The following is a 21,569-nucleotide window of genomic DNA, read 5'->3' as shown; positions in this document are numbered from 1 at the left end:
AATTTTGAGAACCCAGAGCATGCAGACTGGTGCATTACAGTTTCTGAATATTCTTTATGAGCAGCCCCAAGTACATTATAGTAATCTAGTAATTATAGTAATCTAGATAAAAAGTGGTCAGGATGTATAATTTTATAGACACTTTAATTCTATAGACATTTTAATTTACTTTTATATTTATATTTAGGATGGTTTTCAGAAACCATCAATGAATTCCATAATGCAGCTTGACAGAGCATGCAAACATTTTAAAGAATGAATTCATCAGATTAATAGAGTTGAAAGAGACCTTGTAGGTCATCTACTCCAACCCCTTCTCAAGCAGGAGACCCTACACCATTTCTGACAAATGGCAGTCCAATCTCCTCTTGAAAGTCTCTAGTGATGAAGTTCTCACAACGTCCAAGGGCAAGCTGTTCCATTGTTTGATTGCTCTCACTGTCAGAAAGTTCCTCCTTATTTCTAGATTGAATCTCTCCTTGATCAGTTTCCATCCATTATTCCTTGTCTGGCCTTCAGGTGCTTTGGAAAATAGCTTGACTCCATCCTCTCTGTGGCAGCCACTCAAATATTGGAACACTGCTATCACGTCTCCCCTGGTCTTTCTCTTTGCTAGACTATCCATGCCCAGTTCCTGCAATGTCCCTTCATACATTTTAGTCTCCAGTTCAGTGATTATCCTTGATCAGCACTTTTTTAAGAGTCTCAATATCTTTTTTTTTTATAGTGTGGTGACCCAAACTCAAGGGAAGCTTTCCTGAAGCCCCAGAGTTTGAAAAATGGCCCAATGGGCCAACCAGACGTTTAGGAAATGGACTTCGGGTTTGCCCATTGGACTGGTTTTTTTTCACCATCCCAGGCTTCAATGAGGACTGTGCATATGTGAGGGGGTGAAGGGAGTTGTGCACATTCACAGGGGGCAGCACAGGGGTGAGCATGCGTGGGGAGAGGGAATAGGTATGAGCACATGCGCATATGCTAGCACGCACACACATATGTACATTTTTGGCATGCCTACCAAAAAGGGTTCACCATCTCTGCTTTATAGAGTGGTATTAATACTTCACTAAATTATATCCCTCTGTTAATGCAATTTAGGATTGTATTGGCTTTTTTGGCTGCCACTGCACACTGCTGACTTATGTTTAACTGGTTGTTCACTAGGACTCCACGATTCTTCTCACAGTCCCTTCTATTGAGCCTAGTTTCACTCAGGTTATATGTTTACTTTGGTTTTTTTTTACCTAAGTGTGGGACTTTACTTTTCTCTACATTGAATTTCATTTTATTAGCTAGGACCCAGCGCTCAAGCCTGTCAAAATCCGTCTTGGCAGACTTGAAAGAATTATTTTAAGGAATCAGAATATTGTTGCTATTATTATTCAATGGGAATAGTTCTCCACATCTCTTCTGCTAAATACTACATCTCCCCTTGCTATTATTTGAATTATGAGCTGCTTCAAATCAGATTTAAAATAGTTACCTATGTAGTCCGAAGTGGCTGGAATTACTTTGTGAGGAAATATAGGATTGCGGGGATTGTCCTCATCATTTGATGGAGGAGGTTCATAATCTGCATCCTCAATTGACGATTCATCATTTAATGGAGGACGCTCATAATTTTCATCCTCAAGCCCATCTTGATCATTGGGCGTTTCATAATCAAAACCATCCCCAGTCTGATCTTCATCCGGGGTTTCATAATCATTTTCGTCACTTTCATCCTGTCAGAACAGATGTGTCCTTTTTCCAAACAATCTATCATTTTAAGATTACCTTTCAGGGTACAGAATGAATTCTATCACAAGCCACAACCAAGAGTAACATTTAATACACAAACATGCACACACTTATCTATTTACTTACTTACTTACTTACTTACTTACTTACTTACTTACTTACTTACTTACTTACTTACTTACTGTATTTATATGCCGCTCATTCCAAAACGGACTCAGAGCGGCTAATAAGTGACATAAATACAACAATAATAAAATATGATCAGAATACATAATAAAATCAGTAATATAATAAACCAATAATATCCTAAAAGAACCATGCATACACTAGTCAATCTTGTTCCATACTCCAGAAGCTAATGATTCTATTTATAGTGATTACTCTGATAAGATTGTAAAAAAGCTAACAACATATTCCTTAATTTTCAAGATTATACTAACTACTGTAGCACTAGTCGAAGCGTAGTAATTTTTTTAAAAAAAATATGACATTTATATACTGCTGTCTCCCCAATGACTGATTTGAAAGGCATTATTCATTTAGCTTTGTCAGGGAAATAAGTTGCTTTCAGAATCTGTGACAATTAGAAACTTGGTAATTTAAAGGATGATACACAGAATTCACTTTCTTCAAACATGTTTATCTGTTCTTGAAACGCATAATAGGTTTCATTAGAAAGTTGAATTATTTCTGATATTTTGGGCTTTTTGAAACAAAATAATGTTCTTCAAAAAACTGGATTCATTTACAAGTTTAATGTATATGACCATTCATGGATAACTTAAGAACATAAGAACATAAGAAAAACAATGCTGAATCAGGCCAACGTCCATTGAGTCCAGCATTCTGTGTCACACAGTGGCCCACCAATTGTACATGGGGATCTTGATTAGAAAGAGAAGGCAAAACCTTCCCTTTCCCTTGACCCCCAACCAATTGTATTCAAGGGAATCCTGCCTGTCTCAACCAACATAGAGGCGGCACATGGACATCCATAACTCTATGACTGTTCATTCATACACAACTCAGAATGACTTACAAAGATTAACAACAATACTAAAATATACACATTGTCACATTTTAATAGTAGCTTCACCCCCAAATTATTAGCAAAGTAAAATGAAGACTACAGTAACAGTTTTGTTATGTTTGCTACAATCCCATTTCTTTCAAACATATCTATTTAAAACCAAGATTTAAGTGCACAATCTATGTTTATCTAGAACTTCATCAAAATTTACTACTGAGAAATAATCATCATTTGTATAGCTACAAAAAAAATTCTATTTATGTGAAGCAATCATAATAAATTAAGTTGCAAATTAAATTAATATACATTTTCAGTTAACCAACTTTATTTTTTTTCCTGTGTATTCTTTAGAACAAGTGTAATTCTTGCCTCAAATTCCAAAATATACTTACAAACGAGGACCAGCCATCACCCTCCTCTGGTTTATATTCTGTGGAAAAACAGTAAAAAAATAATATATTTCTCAATATGCAGAAGGATATAAACATCAAAGATAGGAATGGTTCCCCAGTTAATTGTTAATGCACAATTAGCAGACGTTGGTAAAGGAAAAGGAACTGATAAAGTCATGTATATATTATCTGATAGGTCATGATCATCCCTCCACAATGTTATTTGTCTGTCTCAGTTGAATATTTGAATGTATTACACTGAAAATGACAGAACATGAAATTTCAAGAGCCCTGTTTTGACATTTAATATATCAGGTTATGGCCATTTTTCTCTATCAGTGACTTATAGCATCTTCTGATTTCACCTTGACATTGTTAAGTCAGTGTGAAGGTTGCCCTGTTACATCAGCATAATCATGGTTAGATAATACAAAAAATGTTTTCAGTCACTAGCGGAGATTCTGATTATACTGTATTGTGGATATTGAGTGATGAAAATGTATACCCAAATGACCCTTAATTGAAGCAGAAATATGAGCAATAAATCATATTTCCTAAGAAATGATGAAATAATATAGCCTCAGTTAATATAAAAAAGAAAACAATTTCACAATTCAAATAGCAACAAGGACATAAATAAGTGGTATTTATTTATTAGGATGGCAAAAATCTTTGACAGTCAGTACTTCCATTTTGACTTAATTCTGTTAGCACAATTAGCTATGATTTAGTAGTTTAAGAGTGAGTTTTATTTTTATGTATTTGTTAATTAAGATCATAGCACTCTTATGACACCTCTTGGGAGAATATATAAATTAAGAGCATGGCTTCATAAGATCTCCCTACCTTGTATTTAAAAAACAAACAAAAAACAGACCATACCACCTCCAAATCAGAGATGGGTTTCTCCTGGTTAGGATCAGTTCGGCCAAACTGATAGCGACCTACTGGTGATGTCACAATGAGGTCACTGAACCAGATCAGTTGGTGCCAGTCTATGGGCACCGCCATCTTTTAAAAAAATATTTTTCTGATTTTATTTTATTCTGCGCAGCCGCAGAAGGTGAGTTTCTAGCACTGTGCATGTGTCACACTTTTATTTTTATTTTTATTTAATTTGGGGGGGGGGGGTTGCCCTGTGCATGTGTGCCCACATGAAGCGCATTCAGCCACATGGAGTGGGAGGAAACGAACCGGCATTGAGGTAAGTTGGAACCCACCCCTTCTCCAACTCAATTGCATTGGTAAGAACAAGGTTCCAGGAGGAAGTGTTTGAGGGAATAGTAACTTGAGTAAATGGATTAGTGCTAATGAAGTGGAAAACACAATTGTGTATATCAGGCTCTATGGCCTGCATCCCATCATTAGTCTGTTCTCGTCAGGTGTGAGTGGGAGACAGAAAAAAAAAGGTTGAACTGCCAATTTGTCTGTACATGGGACACAGAGAGAGCTATCTTCTCTTTCACCTCAGGCAGGAAAATGTCTTGCCTTGTTTGTAAGCTAGACTTTGATCTCCTGATGTTCTTGCCTGCCATCTTTTTAGAATGCTGCAGTTAATCCTCAAAGATTTTTTAAAATAATTTTAAAAATCAAAGATTTTTTAAAATATCATACATCTATCCTTTTATGTTGGCAAAAAAATGGCAATCCTATTTTTTTTACCCCATCCCCAAGTTTCCAATGACAATCCCTATCCTGCCTCTGTTATGTCTGTTCTGCATCACCACTAAATAGTGTCATCCTGACTTATGAACGTCCATTTCGTAATGGCTATTTCCCCCCCTCTGTTTTACTGCCCTTCCCTTTCAGCATGGTATCAGCCAGTCATGAAGATAATCAGGAATCCTGATAAGCACTGAGGCAGGAATATGGTTAGTTTCTTATCAGGATTCTGCTTGGCTTTTCTGGGAGGATCCTCTTTTTCCATCTTGAGATGTTTGAACATTTCAATGGTTAAAATATGTGAAATACAAAGGAAGAGCCCCAAGAAGACCAGGTAGGAAGAAGACAAATCCTGCTGACTATGTAACTTATAAAATTAATTAGGCAATATTTCCATTACTAGCCCTGAACTAAGGAAAAATAATTGAAATGGACTGGTACATGACAAATAAGTAATGAAAATCCAGTTTCAACATTTTCTGGACACACAATGAGGAAAAACAGAACTACTGTACAGTATTTTCAATTAAACATACATTTCACAATATTGTTAAAGCTAAAGTGAAAATAGTAGGCGTCTGTTCTACTCTCCTATCTCTAGCTGGAAGCCTGAAGAGAAGTTGTCGCCATTAATATAAAAGGGGCGGATGAAAAAATGATGAGTTCAAAGGAACTTGTTGAATAAAATGCTAATAAATAGGTAAACGTTGGGAGAGAGTTGACTACAGTTGACGCTATTTAATAACTGGGAGGAAGGCAGTATGTACCGTGTTTCCCTGATAGTAAGACACCCCCGATTGTAAGACGTATGGAGGGTTTCAGGGGGGTCGGCTAATATAAGCCGTACCCCGAAAGTAAGACATATGTCTTACTTTCGGGACAACACGGGGGTATTGCCGGGGGGGGGGGGGAGCCCGATGACGTCCCAGGGAAGGTTTCTTCAGCCGCCCAGCAACTGATCTGCTCGGCAGCGCGGCAGCAGCCCTGGCGGCGGTTCCCTCGGCAGCGCGGTGGCAGGGAGAGGCTTGCGGCCGCCGAGCAGGTGGGAGAGCTCGGCGGCAAGGCACAAAGGATTTTCCTCGGTGCGGGTCGGTTGCTGGGATGAGCGCCTTCGCTGCAAGCCGCCGCCCGCTTGGGAACTACGGGTGCGGGAAGGCTCGGAGCCAGGTGCGAGCGTCGCGTCGCGCGTGTCCTTTCAGACCCCCCCGCCGTTTCCCGCCTCCACTCACCAAATTGACAGGGTGAAGGTAGCCTTGCGCGGGGCGGTGGCGTGGAGCGGCCGGCGAGCGGCAGCGGTCCATTTTCAGGCTGCCCAGGATCTCCGCCTCGGGGAGGTCTTCGGCATCGCTCAGCGAGCCCGTGGACATGGCCTCGGGACAGCAGGGGCAGGGAAAGGGAGTCGTCCCGCCGCCCGGGGACCCCCGCTAAGCCTTCTGCGCCTGACTCGGCGAGGCGAGAGGGGAGAAGGAGAAGCGCAAGTGGATGCGGAGCGCCCGGGAGGCATTTATCCGCCCGGGAGGCATTTATCCGCCTGGGAGGCGTTTATCCGTCCTTCGCTTTGATGGTGCTGGTCCGCCCGCTCAGCTCGCTTCAGACCAGCGCTGTCAACGCGAAGGACGGATAAATGCCTCCCGGGCGGATAAATGCCTCCCGGGCGCTCCACATCCACTTGCGCTTCTCCTTCTTCCCTCTCGCCTTGCCGAGTCAGGCGCAGAAGGCTTAGCGGGCACCAGCGCCGTCCTTCGCTTTGCCAAGCCGGGGAAGAGGCGGTGGCGCCGCGGCGAGGCGGAGGATGGCGCTGGTCCAAAGCGAGCCGAGCAGAGGGGAGAGCCATCCTTTGCCTCGCCGCCACCGCCTCTTCCCCGGCTTGGCAAAGCGAAGGACGGCGCTGGTCCGAAACGCCACAACCCCTTCAGCGGAAGATGGAGAATTCTCGCTCGCAGGAAAAACAATCCAGGCTCGCCAACCCGGAAATGCGGGGTCACTCGGAAAAACGGAAGTTCTACAACTTCCGTCCTTCGCCTCGCATTTCCGGGTTGGCGAGCCTGGATTGTTTTTCCTGCGAGTTGAGGCGGGAAACGGCGGGGGGGGTCTGAAAGGACACGCGCGCCGCGACGCTCGCACCTGGCTCTGCACCTTCCTGGCGCCCGTAGTTCCCTTCACTTCCTTTGCCTCGCGCCCCCCCGCCCCCCCCAATCGTCCGGCCCCTAAAGCGGTATGGGGCTGGGGGTGGGTGGACGCCTGTCTCGCGTGTTTCCAATGTAAGACATACCCCGAAAGTAAGACGTGGTGGGGCTTTTGGGGGTAAAAAGAAAGTAAGACACTGTCTTACTTTCGGGGAAACACGATAATATTTCTCCCCAGTTCACAAACCAACTTCTTAGAATACTCCCTACTGCACATCTAACTTTAGTTGCAAAGATAACAAATTTTATATATGTTGATGCTATTGTTGAATTATATTTTAATTTTAGGTTATTACTGGTGTAGTTAAACATGACTTACAATTGTCTCATTGGGTTAGAGGGAGGGATTTTAGAGCAAAATCACATGGTCAATGGAGAAAGTTGACGCTGAGGTGAAAACAGTTCCTATGATTAATCAGTATCGAAACAATATATGTGATATTCTCTTAGATAGTTTTGTTTTGATTCTGGGTAACCATAATTTCAAAAGATCAAATAACAAATGCAGCACTATGTTGTGACCTCCATTCCTTCTGAATGTGTATTGCAGCATCACACTCAATGTATGAAAGAGGTGGAGTTCTATTGCAATGACACAATGCTGTTTTCATCTTTTTTGAACTAAAGTCTTCAATCCTGGTGATCCAAATGAATGGAAGAAAGAGATAAGTCTGAACCGTGAGCAAGATGCAAGTTTTGTAAACAGTCCTGCTTTATTTATCTGTTCAATTTACATGGCTTTAGTGGAAGCCCAAACTATGAATGGGTTTACAGCGGCAAAATAGGAATCCAATTATTTCTTTTAGTATGGCATTGTAGGAGAAGTAGAAAAAATGTTTTTATGCTTGTGCTAAATTTTTATTTAACGCTTCCATCCTTCAACTTTTATTGTTTTAAAAGCCATTATTATGTATCAACTATTGGCTCCAAGGTAAATTGATTTCATTTATTTATCTTGGAAATCGTTTAAATTAAACATCATGTTTAACATTTTGCATTGATTTCTCTAACTTTGAACTATAACCAACATAGCCTAAAGCCATACCATTGAATAGAAATATTAAAAACAAAAAACAAAACAAAAAACTGGTTACCAGCATGATTATTTTTTTTTACCTATATGTTCAGGAGATTTCTGTGTTCTGTAAAATTAGAAGAGGAAATAAGCAAATTAGATTTTTATGTGATGACAATGAAAAGAAACCTAGGTTATGTGTGGAGTAATCTCCAGCTAACCTGGAGGGAGATGTTAAGAGTGGACATTCCTGAAGCCTTGTCTGGGCATTCCTAAGGGAATGCATTCAGTCTGGTGAAATTATTATAACAATAAAGTGTCTGCTTGAGACAATTCATGAGCAGTTCTGTTTGCTTGCGCCTGACAGGTTAATTCAAGTGTCTTGAATTTGCTCTGGCTTACCATTTGTTGAGGATATGAATATGTCTCCAATCCAGCCCTGGCCAAAGAGCAGTTCTATCTCTCTTTCCTTGCATCCCAAAAAACAAAAAAAGTACTTTTTCCTGCTTTTGTCAGCACAATCCATTCTAAATACTCCTAGATAGTGCTTGCCTTCATGGATGAACCCTCTCACATCCAAGCAGCTGTACAAGTTTTGCTATGTGCAAATATATTGTTTAGATATTTGTGCACTTTCTGTTTCTTCTCAGACTAAGTATTCAGATGCTTAAAAAAAACATTCTCACAAGCTGAGCTTTCTTTAGAGGGTGGTGGTTTTTGGTTTTTCTTTTGCTGCATTCTTATTGCAAGCTATTGGAGTCAACTGTGAAGCTAATGAGACTAAGAGCCTGAGGCACTGAAATTAATGACACTTATTTCAAGAAATATATTCAACACTGGAGTCAGAATGGAGTTGCTGAAAATGGAGGGCCACATTATTTCTGCCTTGAGTCCTTTGCCCTTGAAAGAAGATTTTCTAATTAGCAATAAAATATGTGACAGGGCAACACTAGATTGTGAAACTACCTAACACTTCATTTCTTGGGTGCTGTTTGCAGAGGCCAAAAATACTCAGAAGCCTTCTGAGTGTTACAGTACATTTTGCAAAGAAGCACATGTCACTGGCTTTCAATGCCTAATTCTTGCCTCAGTAAGAAAAAAGAATCTGAGCCCTTGTTGTAAACAAAATTCAGAGATGAAAATGGCTTATAAATGAGCCTTCTCAACTATAACTACATAACATTAGTGTCAGACATACCCCGTTCAGATCCCTTAAGAAAGAAAGACCTTCAACTCCATTCTTTTACTAAAGATTGCTGGCTGCAGTAAAATCAGGCTAAAACTAAAGTTCCAAAGCAAAAGGTTATGTATATTCCACACACACACACACACACACACACACCATCCCCAACCCAGACCTTTTTCTTTGACCAGTTTTGCCAATGGAGAGCTGCATAGGTGTTGTGAGAACTGCTTGAATGTTTGGAGCAACCCACATTCCATTCCTAGACTGTTCAGGCATCATGGCTTTGAGACTGGCACAAACTGGTTCTGTGCATCTTTGGTCTTTCTCACAATGTCAATCCCCACTCTCTATTTCCCACCATTTCCCCCATACATGTTTATTGCCCATTGGTCCCCTTCTCCACCCAACCTTCAATGAAGATAAAGAGTTTATCAAGTTTCTGTTTTAGGAACTGGTTTTGGAATCTGCTGGTGAAACTGAAAATATTAAAGCCTTTCAGAGAGACTTTCAGATTAACTAATTTAGTGCACTAACCAAGAATGAAACTCCTGGTAATTTCTCCCTATAAGCAATAGTTGTACAGCTGAATTGGATGAAGAAAACCCAGCATCTATTCAAGAGGAGGAAAGTGCTGAGTCATACACTTATTAACATAATAGATTCTGCTGGTGTTTAATAAAACGTGTTCTGTTACAAGATGTTATGCCACTCATGTTGAGTTTTAAAATTCAGACTTTTGATCCATACTGGAATGATTTGGGCTGAACTAAGTTTGCTTTTACAATTCCTTCCTTGGATGAGTTTTGGCAATTAATAGTGTATCAAGAAGACACAGTTGAAAGCCGTTACATTCATCCTAACAGCTGGATTTTCATCTTCCCCTGCCCTTTAATGGCAGCAAGTAACTGGAAAGTTTTCATTTATTGTTGTTACAACAGAAATATACTAAACATTTCCTACCTTTTTGGAAAGATGCTTCTTTTTTCTTCATGTCGGTTTATTTCCTGACTTAATTTGCTTAGAATGCTGAGATGAGAAAAGAAACAAGGAGCTATTAATAAAACAATTATTATATTAAATTGGGTATGGTATGTTAAATTTGGTTTTACATACTAGGTAGAGCTAGATATCCAGTATTTAGCTCAAAAACATCTGAATTTATTCAATTAATTTTTTAAAAATACAATATTGAATAGAAATATTACATGAGTTCTAGCAAAAGTGTCAAAGTCTATTGTATTATATTATATGTTCAGAGTATTTGGAGTGGGGTGGCATACAAATCTAAATAATAACAATAATAACAATAATAACAATAATAATAATAATAATAATAATAATAATAATAATAATAATAATAATAAATATTGTATTACAGTATAGTATATTACATTTTAAAACATGAATGAATTGTGCAATTATAATACTTACTAAAAATATGGCAAGCTAAAGGCTTTAATGCAATAAGAAGAAAAAAATAGACAAAAATAAATAAAATACAAAAGGTAAAAAATAATTAATTGGTAGCACTAGAGACAAAAACAGGCTTCACAAGAAAGATAAAGTCTTTCTTTGAAGACTAAAGTAAATTAAAATATAGGTCAATGATGGCAAACATTTTTTGGTTCTTGTGCTAAGAGTGTGTGTGGGCACGCTAGTGCACATGCTCATACCCATGCCCTCTCTGTGTATGTGCAACCCCCCCCCCCCACATTCACACTCCCCCCCCCGCTGTCCTCCACATTTGCACACAGGCCCCACAATAGATTGCTGAAGCCTGGGAATGACGAAAAATGGCCAAACAGGCCAAATGGAAGTTCGAAAATGAACTCCTGGTTGGCCCGTTGAGCTGTTTGTCACCATCCCCTGGCTTCAGGGGGCTTCCCACACCCATGCCCTCTCCCCATATATGTGCACAACATGCATAGAATCATCACAACAGACTCCTGAAGCCTGGTGATGGCAAAAAGTGGCCCAACAGGCCAAACAGAAATTCAGAAACTAACTTCTGATTGGGTTGTTGGGCCATTTTTTGCCATCCCCTGACTTCAGGAGGGTTCCCTGAAGCCTGGGGAGAGCAAAAATGCCCTAAAAGTAGGCCAAAAATCAGCTGGCCATGTGCACTGGAGCTGACATAGGGCAACACTTTGTATGCTCTCTGATATGGCTCCATATGCCACCTGTGTCACGCATGCATACAAATCCAATAAATAAATAAAATAAATGCCATAGGTTTGCCAACATGGGTATAGGTGCTCTTTGCTTATAACTGCCTTATTCAGTAACCATTCCAAGTTATGATGTTGCTGAAAAAATAACCTTAACACCAGTGCCCATATTCATGACCATTGCAACCCACTTCAATCATATGATTGCAATTAGTATTTGTTAGATATCCCCCCCCCCCCTTGCAGAGAAAGCAGATTGGAGAGGAAGGCATCACAAGACAATAACAGACACCCATATACATCAAAAGCAATGTAATGGCTCATGTGATTATATGTAATATCCAGGTGTATTTCATAATATCTCACATGCCTAATGAGGTCAGTGAGCCTATTAGGATATAACTATGATAAAATAGGGTAGAACCACAAGGAGTTGTGAAGAAACAAAGACTCAGAGTCCTTTTCACAGCATATTAGCATACATTGGCCTTCTAAATTTTTAACAACAAAATTAACAGAATTTCCCCCCCACAAGTAATTGTTATAACATGCTAATCCATTACATAATACAAATATTATTATCATGAAACGATGGTATTTATATAATATAAATTGTTTAAATGCACTTATGCACTGACCTCTTAGGAATCGGGAAAGGTCAACAGTGGATAGTCTAAGTGTAAAGTTTTGGGGATTAGGTGATGATACTACAGAGTCTGGTAGTGAGTTCCATACATCAACTACTCGGTTACTAAAATCGTATTTCCTGCAGTTGAGTTTAGAGCAGTTTACGTTAAGTTTGTATCTGTTGTGTGTCCGTGTGTTGTTGTGGTTGAAGCTGAAGTTGTCATTGACAGGAGGGACATTGTAGCATATGATTTTATGGTCTATGCTTAGATCATGTTTAAGACAATGTAGTTCTAAGCTTTCTAAACCTAGGATTGTAAGTCTAGTTGTGCAGGATATTTTGTTGCAAGTGGAGGAGTGGAGGGCTCTTCTGGTAAAGTATCTCTGGACATTTTCTAGAGTGTTTATGTCCAAAATGCGGAGTGGGTTCCAGACAGATGAGCTCTATTCAAGGATTGGTCTGGCGAAATTTTTGAATGCCCTGGTTAATAGCGTGAGATCACCAGAGCAGAAGCTACGTAGAATTAAATTACCAACTCTTGAAGCCATAGTTCCCTCTAAGCTGCGCAGCGCGCTATAGCGCAGAGGTTTTTAACCCCCAGCCTGGGAATTTCAAATTCCAGCGCACAGGACCAATCGCTGCGCCGGAATTTGAAATTAAAGGAACTGCCGCTGCTCTGTAAACAGTTTGCAGCAACAGTTCCTTCAAGTAAAGGCGGGAAAGAAAGGGGCCAATTATAGGCCCGCTTTCTTCCCTGCCCCTTAAATCCCAGACGTTCTCCGCGTACACCCCCCCCGAGCCAAATGGTTGTTTAGCTGCTGGCCTGGTAAGGTAAGAAAACCGTTGGGGGTCCCTGGGTCTGGCGGCGCGGTCTGCTGCCGGGCCTTCTAAGCATCCATGGGGTGGGGGTGGGAACGAGGGTGGGGGGTGATGACCGGGGGCCCTGGGCCAGGCCGCCGGCCTATCGCGGTTCCCCCCGCCGCCAAGAGCCGGCTGCTGGCTTGCCGCGGCACGCCCACCACCGCCCAAACCCAGCCGCCAGCCTACCGCGGCTTTCCTGGCTTGCCGCGGCCCGCCGGCCGCTGCCGAGACCCGGCTGCCAGCCTACCGCAGCTTCCCCGGCTTGCTGCGGCCCGCCCTCCGCCGCCCAGACCCGGCCGCCAGCCTACCGTGGCTTCCCCGGCTTGCTGCGGCTTCTCCAGCTTGCCGCGGCCCGCCCGCCGCCGCCCAGAACCAGCCGCCAGCCTACAGCGGCTTCCCTGGCTTGCCGCGGCTTCCCCGGCTTGCCGCGGCCCTACCCGCCGCCGCCCAGAACCAGCCGCCAGCCTACCACAGTTCCCCCACCGCCCAAGCCCGGCCGCCGCCCTGTCGCAATTCCCCCAACCTTCCCATGGGTACTGCCCGGTGTCTCAGCAGTCTACTTCGTTACGCGAATTGCTCGGGGTGATGGCAGGGCTCTTGCCTCCGAGCCTTTTCACCCCAAATCCAACGGCCACCTTCTCCTGGTCCCAGGGAAAAAGGAAAGTTTCCCAGGAAGCCCCCGTGCTTCTGGCCCCAAAAAACATACTTGTGCGAGTGAGTGGTGTTGCAGGACAGGAAAAATAAGAAGAGAGTAAGACAGAGAGAAAAAAGAGAGGAAGGAAGAGAGAAAGAAGGAAAGGGAGGGATGGAGAAATAGGAAAGGAGGATGAGAAAGAGGGAAAGAGTGAGAGGGATGGAGGGGGGAGGGAAAGAGAAAGAAGAGAAGGGGGAAAGAGAGGGAGGGAGGAAGAGAGGAAAAGAGACAGAAACAGATAGAAAAGAATGGGAGCAAGAAAGAGAGAAAGAAAATCAAAATCAGCTAAAAACATTATATATATATGCCGCCCAGTCCTGAAGTGACTGCTGCTCAGACACTATAGTTTTCCGCCCACACCGAAAAAAAATTAGAGGGAACACTGCTTGAAGCCTGTTTGGTGATGTTGTTGCAGTGGGCTTTGGCACTTAGGTCATTTGATATGAATATTCCAAGGTCTTTTACAGAGTGAGGGTGGTCTGTAATATCTTGTTTATTCAGCTTATTCAGCTTATTCGTATTTAGTTATGCCATTACTGCATGTTCTCATAGTTTAAGTTCCCAGATAAAATATCTCTTGTATCTTTCTTTGAAATTCAACAAAGTTCAACCTCACAGCTGTAAATGTATGTCTCAATATATTAGATATTAAATTTGAAATAAAATCATATTTTAACTATGTATTCTGAATACATTAAAAAGAAACATCATATTTACTGATTTCTGGAACCCACACCGCATTTCAGACATAAACACTCTAGAAAATGTCCAGAGATACTTTACCAGGAGAACCCTTCACTCCTCCACTCGCAACCGAATACCCTACAAAACTCGACCTACAATCCTAGGTTTAGAAAGCTTAGAACTACATTGTCTTAAACATGATCTAAGCATAGCCCATAAAATCATATGTTACAATGTCCTTCCCATCAAAGACTACTTCAGCTTCAACCACAACACAGGAGCACACAACAGATGCAAACTTAATGTAAACCACTCCAAACTCGACTGCAGAAAATACGACTTTAGTAACTGAGTAGTTAATGCATGGAACTCACTACCAGACTCTGTAGTATCATCTCCTAACCCCCAAAACTTTATCCTTAGATTATCCAATGTTGAGCTCTCCCAATTCCTAAGAGGTCAGTAAGGGGCGTGCATAAATGCACTAGTGTGCCTTCCGTACTGTCCTAATGTTTCTTTATATATTTTTTACTAGTATCATGTATATGAATATTATTACATCTAATGTTTTTTCTTATTTTTCTTTTTACTAGTATCATGCATATAAATACCATTATATCTTTACATACGTCCAATAAATAAATAAAAATAAATAGTTTCCTTGGAACTTGGTTTTCGATTTTGATTTTTGACTCCATGTAGACATATCTGTGATTTTGTTTTCCCTAGATATTTCTGTCAAACAATATCGTGCAAACTCTTGCCTCATAAGTGTACGTGGATCATAGGTGGGTTGGTCCCAGTAGCAGAAATTTCCCCCTGTTTGCTGAATTGAGAGAGATGGCCAGCTGGCCCTCCACCTGAACTGGCTCTCTCGACGGTGCTCTAGGCACTGCCATCTTGGGAGTTTTTGCTTCTGCACATGTGCAGAAGCTGGATTTTTGGTACTGAGCATACATACACACACTCATGTGGCACATGAAGAAGTGAACCAGTGGCAAGGTATGTTGGAACCCACCCCTGACATGGATCTTGTTTGTTGGTTTGTTGATTGGTTTGTTTGTTGGTTGGTTGGTTGGTTGGTTTATTGGTTTATTGGTTTGTTTGTTTATTTGTTTATGTATTTATTTGATTTCCATGCACCTTTCTCCTGAGACTCAGGGCGCCTTACAACAGGTGAAATAAACAGGGGAGAAATCTGTATAAAATCTATGTAAAAAACTAAAAATCCCCAAAGTTAATAACCAACCAAATAGATTCAAACATCATGCATCAGACATTCATTCATTGGGCGGGGCAACTAATATTCAAACTAATGTTGGATATGATCTTGATTTGTAAAGAGAGTAACAGGAATCTATAGTTGGAATTAGTTGGTAAGATTTCAATGTCCAGTAAATTAAATTGTGTTAAATAAAAAGAACACCATGTAGAGGCAGCCACAGTTTAAAGGTCAACCTTCCTTCTTCTCACTTACTCTTACAGTAGAGCCACTGTATATGTGAGACTGAGCTTTTAGAAGTTTCTTTTCCTGTTCATTACTATTTCAAAAACCGCTGTCACCTTTAAAACAAAAGCCTCACAGATTTGGGTTTAATTTTATTTTTGCACATGAAGAAAGTTAGTCAAAATGCATGTATTAAGTAATCTTTTAAATTTAAAATTATTTTTATAAAGAAGGAACTAGTAAGACCAAATTTCTCTTACACACACACACACACACACACCATCTTGATCAGAAAGAGGAAGCTTGAGACCTCATAAGGTTATAAACAATCTCTTGACCCGTCATGATATCATTACACAGCATGCATAAATATATACCGTAGTTCTGCATTTATGACCACTTTATAAACTATCAACAAGTTAAAATAAAAAGAAAACACCGAAAGAGAAATTTGTGATGGTTTAAATTCATATAGCCATATGGGTATTTTGACAGGATTAATAGTTTATTAATCCCCAATTTATCAAGTGGGGCTAAAAGGCAAAAGGAAGCAGCATGCTTCTTTCCATATTTGGGTATACAGCGTTCCCTCGATTTTCATGGGTTCGAATTTCACGAAAAGTCTATACCACGGTTTTTCAAAAATATTAATTAAAAAATACTTTGCAGTTCCCCCCCCCCCATACCATGGTTTTTCCTGCCTGATGATGTCATATGTCATCACCAAACTTTTGTCTGCCTTTAATAATTTTTTTAAATAAACTTTAATAAATAAACATGGTGAGTAATAATCTAAATGGTTGCTAAGGGAATGGGAAATTGTAATTTAGGGGTTTAAAGTGTTAAGGGAAGGCTTGTGATACTGTTCATAGCCAAAAATGGTGTATTTACTTCCGCATCTCTACTTCGCGGAAATTTGACTTTCGCGGGCAGTCTTGGAACGCATCCCCCACGAAAATCGAGGGAACACTGTACCAGGTGACTTGACAGGAAAACATGTAATCTTTTGCTGGCTCAGCTGATAAAAGGGAAGAAAGCCTTCAGCTTAGAGGGTAAAAGCATGGCTTTATATATATATGAAGGTCGGGTTTCTTCCCGTGTAAGTTTCAGAGATTCCTGGCGACATTTCGACGAGGTCCCACTCTTCATCTTCAGGCTGGTTCTTTTGTCCTTGTGCTAGGGCAAACACACTGTGGCACCTCGTCAAAACATCGCTAGGAATCTCTGAAACTTACATGGGAAGAAACCTGAATATGCCAAGACCTTCATACCTCTACAAACACACACACACACACACACACACTCATGGGTACAGGTATGACTGTCTTGGCATATTTGGGTTTTTTCCCGTGTTGGGAAATCTCTGAATCCTACACGGGAAGAAACCCAAATATGCCAAGACCGTCATATATATATATATATATATTTTCTGTTGGATCACCCTGGTATATTGAAGGAACATCACATACACATATATATATACTCTGTGTATGTGTGAGAGAGAGAGAGAGAAAGAAAGAGAGAGAGAGAGAGTGTGTTTATAGTTATATGTATATTTAATACGTATATAGATAGATAAAATATATATTTACATGTATGGTGGAGATATGTATGTTTTATGTCTCTCTCTCTGTGTAGTATACATATATGTGTATGTGTACACTTTTGAGAGTAGGAAACAGAATTTAATTTTTAATGTGTGTCAGTGTGTCCAAAGTAAAAAAAAATTACAATAAAGGTTATCTATATAGTTCAGCATATTTAACACTTTTTTAAAAATCTTAATGCTTGTACATGAAGAATGAACAATTTCTTATCCTTGTAGTTCAGTGCCAGTTCCCTCTGAAAGCTTCTTTAGCGACTAGACTCCAGAAAATAAACTTGTCTAGATTTATGTAGAAATAGAGTAGAAGGAGTTGATATTGAGCTAATTTTTCTTATGACAAGTATTTGCATTTATCAATTTAATTGTTGTCTTAAACTTTTTTATCGGGGATCCTTTAGCTTATTGATTTTCCAACCCGGAAGATTCATGTTGCTATAGCTTTTCAAGCTAATATTTGCTATTAATCTAGACTCAGACCTTCAAAAACAGAAATCAAGCAATTTCTACAAGGCTTGATAAATTGGGGATTAATAAACTATTCATCCTGTCAAAGTACCCATATGGCTATATGGATTTAAACCATCACAGAGTTTCCTCCAAAGCCTAGATTACTGATCTACTCTTAATAATCCTACAGAGAAAAATACAACATTCCTAATTTGAACTTCAACAAATTGGCTCTCTAACCCACACATCACTTCATTGCTCTTTGATCAATGCTCTTTGAACATTGATCAGAGGTTCCATCATATGTATGAAATCTTGTACATTAAGACCATCTATCTATTTATCTCTATTAGATTAGAAAAAGATCTTATGGTTGAAAACAGTAGTGGAAAACAATAGTAATCCTCATCAGCAGATTGACACAACTACATTGAACCTTAGATGACTAAAAGAAGAAAACAGCCTCATCACTTACTCTCTTCAACCCAATCAATGTTACCACATGTATTCAGAATTCAAAGTCAAGCCATCTAAAAAAGGACTGCATAATTCAGTCTTTGTGAGTAAACAGTTGCCCATACCACACACCCAACATTTTTTCCCAATCAGCAAAAAGAACTCAACATCCAAGGATTCAAGTCATTTTAGGCTAATACCACGTATAACAACAACACAACCAATTCTAGAATTTTCAGTTGGAGAAAGAAGCAATACTGTTCAAAATACAGAGAAAAAAATGCATCATTAGCAATGCAAATCAAAAACAGCAAAAAGGGTTTTATACTGTGGCTTGGCATTGATTTATCCATCCATCCATACATACCTCTCCATAAAAATGTTTATACAAAGGGATGGAAGGGGAACTCATCAAATTTGCAGATGACACCAATCTGGGAGGAATAGCTAACAATTTAGAACATGGATCCCCAAACTTGGCAATTTTAAAACATGTGGATTTCAACTTGCAGAATTCTGGAAGTTGAAGTCCACAAATCTTAAAGTTGCCAAGTTTGAACATCTCTGCTTTAGAACATAGGGTCAAAATCCAGAAGAATCTCAACATACTTGATCACTAGGCTCTATCCAACTAAATTCAGTAATGAGAAATTAAGGTTTTACACTTGAGCAAAAGAGAGAGGGGGAGAGAGAGAGAGAGAGAGAGAAAGAAGTCTGCAATAACTGTGATAGGATCTAGAACTCCTAGTACACAATCACTTAAGCATGAGACAGCAGTATGTTTCAGCTGCCAAAAATGTCAATGTAGTCTTCTAGGCTGCATCAACAGAATCAGGGCATCAAGAGCACACAAAGTGTTAGTATCCCTTTATACTGCTTTGGTAAGACACACTTGGAATACTTTGTCCAGTTTTGGTCACATGATGGGAACCCTGTGATCATAAAAGTAATGAACATTTCTACTGGTAGTAGAAATGGCCCAGAAAGATGGCAATGGAAGACAGTCTTTTACTAGCAATAAGAAAAGATAGAATGAACTTTGAGGCTAGATGACTAACAAATATACAAACCACAAAAGAGTAGAGGGAGAGAGGGAATTAAAACAAAAATCTATACACCCACTGCATCCTGTTGCATGTTCTTCCTGATTGGCAATCTCATTCTTTTTTTTTCTTACCTGAGAGAAAGCCACTATCCAACAGTGTATCAAGCAAAAGTCAGGTAATGTAGAATTCATATTATTGGGCCTACCCCCGATCAGCAAGAATGTGGTTATGCCAAAGGAAAACCTGTGTTGTTTCTATTTGCATTTCCTGCCTTGCAAAAGTTACTTGGCCACACTGAGGCTTTTTTAAAAAAACAAAAAGATTTTTGAGATTGGAGAAACAATTTTAGAAAGTTGCTTCTGTTAGGGTTACAAGAGCCCAGACATGCGGGGAATCCAAATCAAGGGTTTATATCAGAAAAATGGCAAAGGAGGGATATGATTTTGATTCTCCTGGTTCTGAAAAAAACTGAAGATCATCCAAAGAAATATTTTCCAGTGAGAGGAAAATAAAATAATCTCTCCTGTAGCAAGATCAATTGTGGCCATGTCCTTTTCCCACTACCTTCTCATCCTTTTCTTTTACATTGTGTGTCTTATTTCATTTCTCAACAGCTCTACTGCCCTGAAGGGAAAATCTAGGAGATTTATAACACGATAGTTTATATCATGCCCAGCTGCTATGTATTTTTACAGTATGTTGTTTTATATTATGTGTTTTATTTGTTTTATTGTAAGCCATCTGGTGTCATATAAAAGTGAGGTGGCCGTCCCACAATATAAAGCAAATGATAAAAGATTTTTTTCTCCAATAGAGTATATTTCATAAATCACTATCAACCAAGGCACACTTGATAGCACCACAGGCATCAATGACTGGATAAAGTTGTAAATTAATATAAATCCCTGGTGAGGAAGCTGCCAGGATCAACCAGTAAGATCAACCACTTACTGAATCCAAGCAGAGGTACTCAGAATTTTTGGAGTGGCTGGATAGGCTTCAGTGGTCTAATGAAATCGTCCACAATGTCTTTTGAACAGTTCAGTAGTTTTTTCTCAGAACATTAATACTCAAACTTGAAAACTGCACATAAAATATGATTCCTCACCAATGCTAATTAAAAGGATGATCTGGCAAAATTTTAGAATCAACAGATTTAAATAAGAGGCAATTCACTTAACATTCTAAAGTTAAAACACACAAAAACAGAAATATCAGTGGAGAAGTTTCTCCTCCTTCCTCCAGTTCCTCTATTCTCTACTTCCCTTCTTTTTGTTTGTCTGTAGATCTTGGTATGGGGGAAGAGCGAGAATAAGGAAACAAAGGCTTAAGTGTTTGCATCTTAACTATGCTACCACTTACATTACAGCACATAAAAAAATAATTAAACAGCCATTGTAAAAATGTAAACAAGATAAAAAGCCGTCGTAATAAACATAATAAAAACCAAACTATTAAAGGGAGGATTAAAAATGACTTCAGCCATGGAGCCATCAAGACAAATCTCTGATTCCTGGGAGCCCCAGACCTAGCAGCATAACCAGTGTTTTGAAAAATCAAAAGAGGTGGGACCAGTCTAATTACAGAAGAAAGGAAGTTCTATAAGACAGGCACCATAGCAAAGAAGACACATCTTCTGGGACCCACCAAATTTAGGTTCCCTAGCTAACGGTACCCATAGAATGCCTTCTTTGTGATATCGAATGGGCCAGACTGATGTCACCTGGCTTCCTTAGGCACAGAAATTTCAGATTCTACTTTTTGGATTAGTAACTATTCAGTTCCTAGCTCTCCATGCTTCCAAAACATGCAATTGTTTCTTTTTCTGCCCTCTAGATACCCTGATTTTGGAACTTCATTTCCTGAGAGAAGCTGGGAGAAAGATCTCTCTAGTAGTTGCCAGCCATCCAGCCATCAAGCAGTTTCCCAGTAGAGAAACCAAGACTCGCCTGGGCTGAACTAAGTAGAAACAGAGATTAATACTTGGACAGGAGATCATAGAGAACTTCAGGACTGGAGGCAAAATCAGGAAAAAGAACCCCACTGTTGCCAAAAAAAAACCAAGAACAACACTACAAGGATGTTTTTAAGAAGGCAAGAATGATTAAGCTCAACTTAATGAAGACTCAACTCCAGAATTTTTCATGGGCCACTAGCCTTTTAAAGGCTGCTTGAAGCCCGAACTTTTCTCCTCTGAGTAGTTTGCTTATAGAAAATTGTGTGTGTGTGTGGGGGGGGGGGGGGGGTTTAACCTAAATAATTTTTTGCTTTCAGTGTCAGGGTTCCAAGTAACACTCCCCAAACAGAAATAAAACTGCAAG

At 40.0% G+C, this 21,569-nt stretch overlaps 1 protein-coding gene across 1 annotated transcript in view; it reads right to left on the bottom strand.

The window, feature by feature from the left end:
• Positions 1 to 21,569, bottom strand: part of LCP2 (lymphocyte cytosolic protein 2) — a 53,506-nt gene that overhangs the window by 20,806 nt on the left and 11,131 nt on the right. The window contains exons 4-7 of the mRNA XM_070736747.1: positions 10,172 to 10,237; positions 8,127 to 8,152; positions 3,163 to 3,200; positions 1,484 to 1,724 (exon numbers count right to left, since the gene is read on the bottom strand). Of these exons, the coding sequence (XP_070592848.1) occupies positions 1,484 to 1,724; positions 3,163 to 3,200; positions 8,127 to 8,152; positions 10,172 to 10,237 (371 nt within the window). The remainder of the gene's footprint in view (positions 1 to 1,483; positions 1,725 to 3,162; positions 3,201 to 8,126; positions 8,153 to 10,171; positions 10,238 to 21,569) is intronic.

Source organism: Erythrolamprus reginae, chromosome 2 (assembly GCF_031021105.1).
Source record: "Erythrolamprus reginae isolate rEryReg1 chromosome 2, rEryReg1.hap1, whole genome shotgun sequence".
NCBI classification, from domain to species: Eukaryota; Metazoa; Chordata; class Lepidosauria; order Squamata; family Dipsadidae; genus Erythrolamprus; species Erythrolamprus reginae.
This window is presented reverse-complemented; position numbering and strand designations above follow the sequence as displayed.